The 1,674-nt window shown below is 39.2% G+C and overlaps 1 protein-coding gene across 1 annotated transcript in view; it reads left to right on the top strand.

Annotated features, from left to right (window-relative positions):
* The window catches only part of LOC102205414 (serine/threonine-protein phosphatase 2A catalytic subunit beta isoform-like), a 46,289-nt gene that overhangs the window by 781 nt on the left and 43,834 nt on the right, over positions 1–1,674 (top strand). Inside the window, exon 2 of the mRNA XM_013916002.1 lies at positions 369–617. Within this exon, the coding sequence (XP_013771456.1) occupies positions 369–617 (249 nt within the window). The remainder of the gene's footprint in view (positions 1–368; positions 618–1,674) is intronic.

The following is a 1,674-nucleotide window of genomic DNA, read 5'->3' as shown; positions in this document are numbered from 1 at the left end:
GTCTCAGCTGCCAACAGGTTGCAACCTTATAAACAGCACATTTGCATAATGACAGAAACAATGACTGTTGGGGAATGGCTGCAATCACAGCATGGTAAGATGGTGACAGATGGACCCTTAGGCCCCTCCTCCATTCAGAGATGGTCTTTCCCTTTTCACGTAAATGGCCTCCTTGACTTCGCCCTCAAACCAGCGTTCCTCCCTGTCCAGGATGTTACATCCTCATCGTTGAAAGAGCGTCCACTGGCCTGTAGGTGTAAATAGACACCACTCGGTCGTTGTATGCGTCAGTGTACACCTGGCTCTAAAATACTCTACGTTCTTGTTTGTACCTTGCCTAAGGGCTAACCTGTGACCTGTGACATCAGGTCAGGTGGGTGATAACACCAGTGAGATTGGGTACCAAGCTCCAAGTACAAAGAAAGGAGCGCAGAGTGCAACAGAAGCTGACCAGAGAGACAGGATGATGGCGAAGCTGGAAACCTGGAGCCTTCAGTCACCAAGACTACGTGACGTATCCTCTGAAGGTCAACTAGAAGATGTGAAAGCAGCATTACGAGCAGTCCTCACTGCGACCATCACCGAAACCAACCAGGTGATCAACACTACAGCCATGTGTATGCAAGCAGGCCGCTTGGTGCTATAGCTACAGGAGAGGCTGGATCATTGGATGGTTAGGGGTCAATTTATGATGAAGGTGGTGCAGGACAGTGGAGTTGTGGCCCCATAACACTGTAGTGGACAAGTTAGAGGACCTCTTGGTATCTTATTTTTGTGTACTGCACATTTCCATTGTTCTATTACTACTCCTACTTTCTTTCCTACATATAAAATGTTAAAATATATTTTATTTTATAATCCAAATATAAAATACGCTGTGAAAGAGGGTCTTCTACGCTCCCATGCAACTCTAATGCATTCATGTAGCATTCTTTTAAATTTAATTCTCAGCATTTTGCATTAGTGAGAAACACTGATGTTGTTTCAATCAGTTATAATTACCATTTTATTAAGGTTCAGGTTATTACACAGAAACAGCCATATGGATTTCCTTGTAGTCATCAATATTGTTTATTTACTATCTTTACTATTCTTTGCTTTAAAATGATGTTACCATGGTTGTCAATGTGTTATTAATTAGAAACAGGCAGTTTTGCATTTTGCAGCCTCGTTTCCTGCTTATTGAACAGAAACTACCACAGAGATTCCCATTTAATAATTCAGAGCAATAAACATAATATTTACATTATTGATTTTAAGCAAAGCAGAATGTTGGAAACTTGAGGTAGGATTAATTCAAACATTATAATATAGTAATACTATCCAAATCAGCTAAAACATCAGTCACTATTACCTTATTATTATTATTAGGTTATCCCAATTGAAACTGTATAAAAATGTGAAAATTCAAACTCATTTTTGTATTGTTACAAAGGTATTACACTATTATTACTGACGGCCACCATGAGTTTACTTGAATATTAACTGGTTACTATGTTATAATTGAGTGGTAATAACTTTGAAATGACAACAACTGACTTTGATGGGGGGAACCCACCCGAGCGATTAATACAGTTTTATCCAATCTCTAATCATTATTACAGGATTGTTTCCGTCTTGTTATCCTAGCTCTGCCACTTTATTGCAGAATGTAAAACTCAAAGTCAGAACTTC

This window comes from Pundamilia nyererei, unplaced genomic scaffold (assembly GCF_000239375.1).
Source record: "Pundamilia nyererei isolate P.nyererei 1_Seehausen unplaced genomic scaffold, PunNye1.0 scaffold00422, whole genome shotgun sequence".
Taxonomy (NCBI): domain Eukaryota; kingdom Metazoa; phylum Chordata; class Actinopteri; order Cichliformes; family Cichlidae; genus Pundamilia; species Pundamilia nyererei.
The sequence above is the reverse complement of the archived record's forward strand: the minus strand, read 5'-3'. Positions and strand labels throughout refer to the sequence as shown.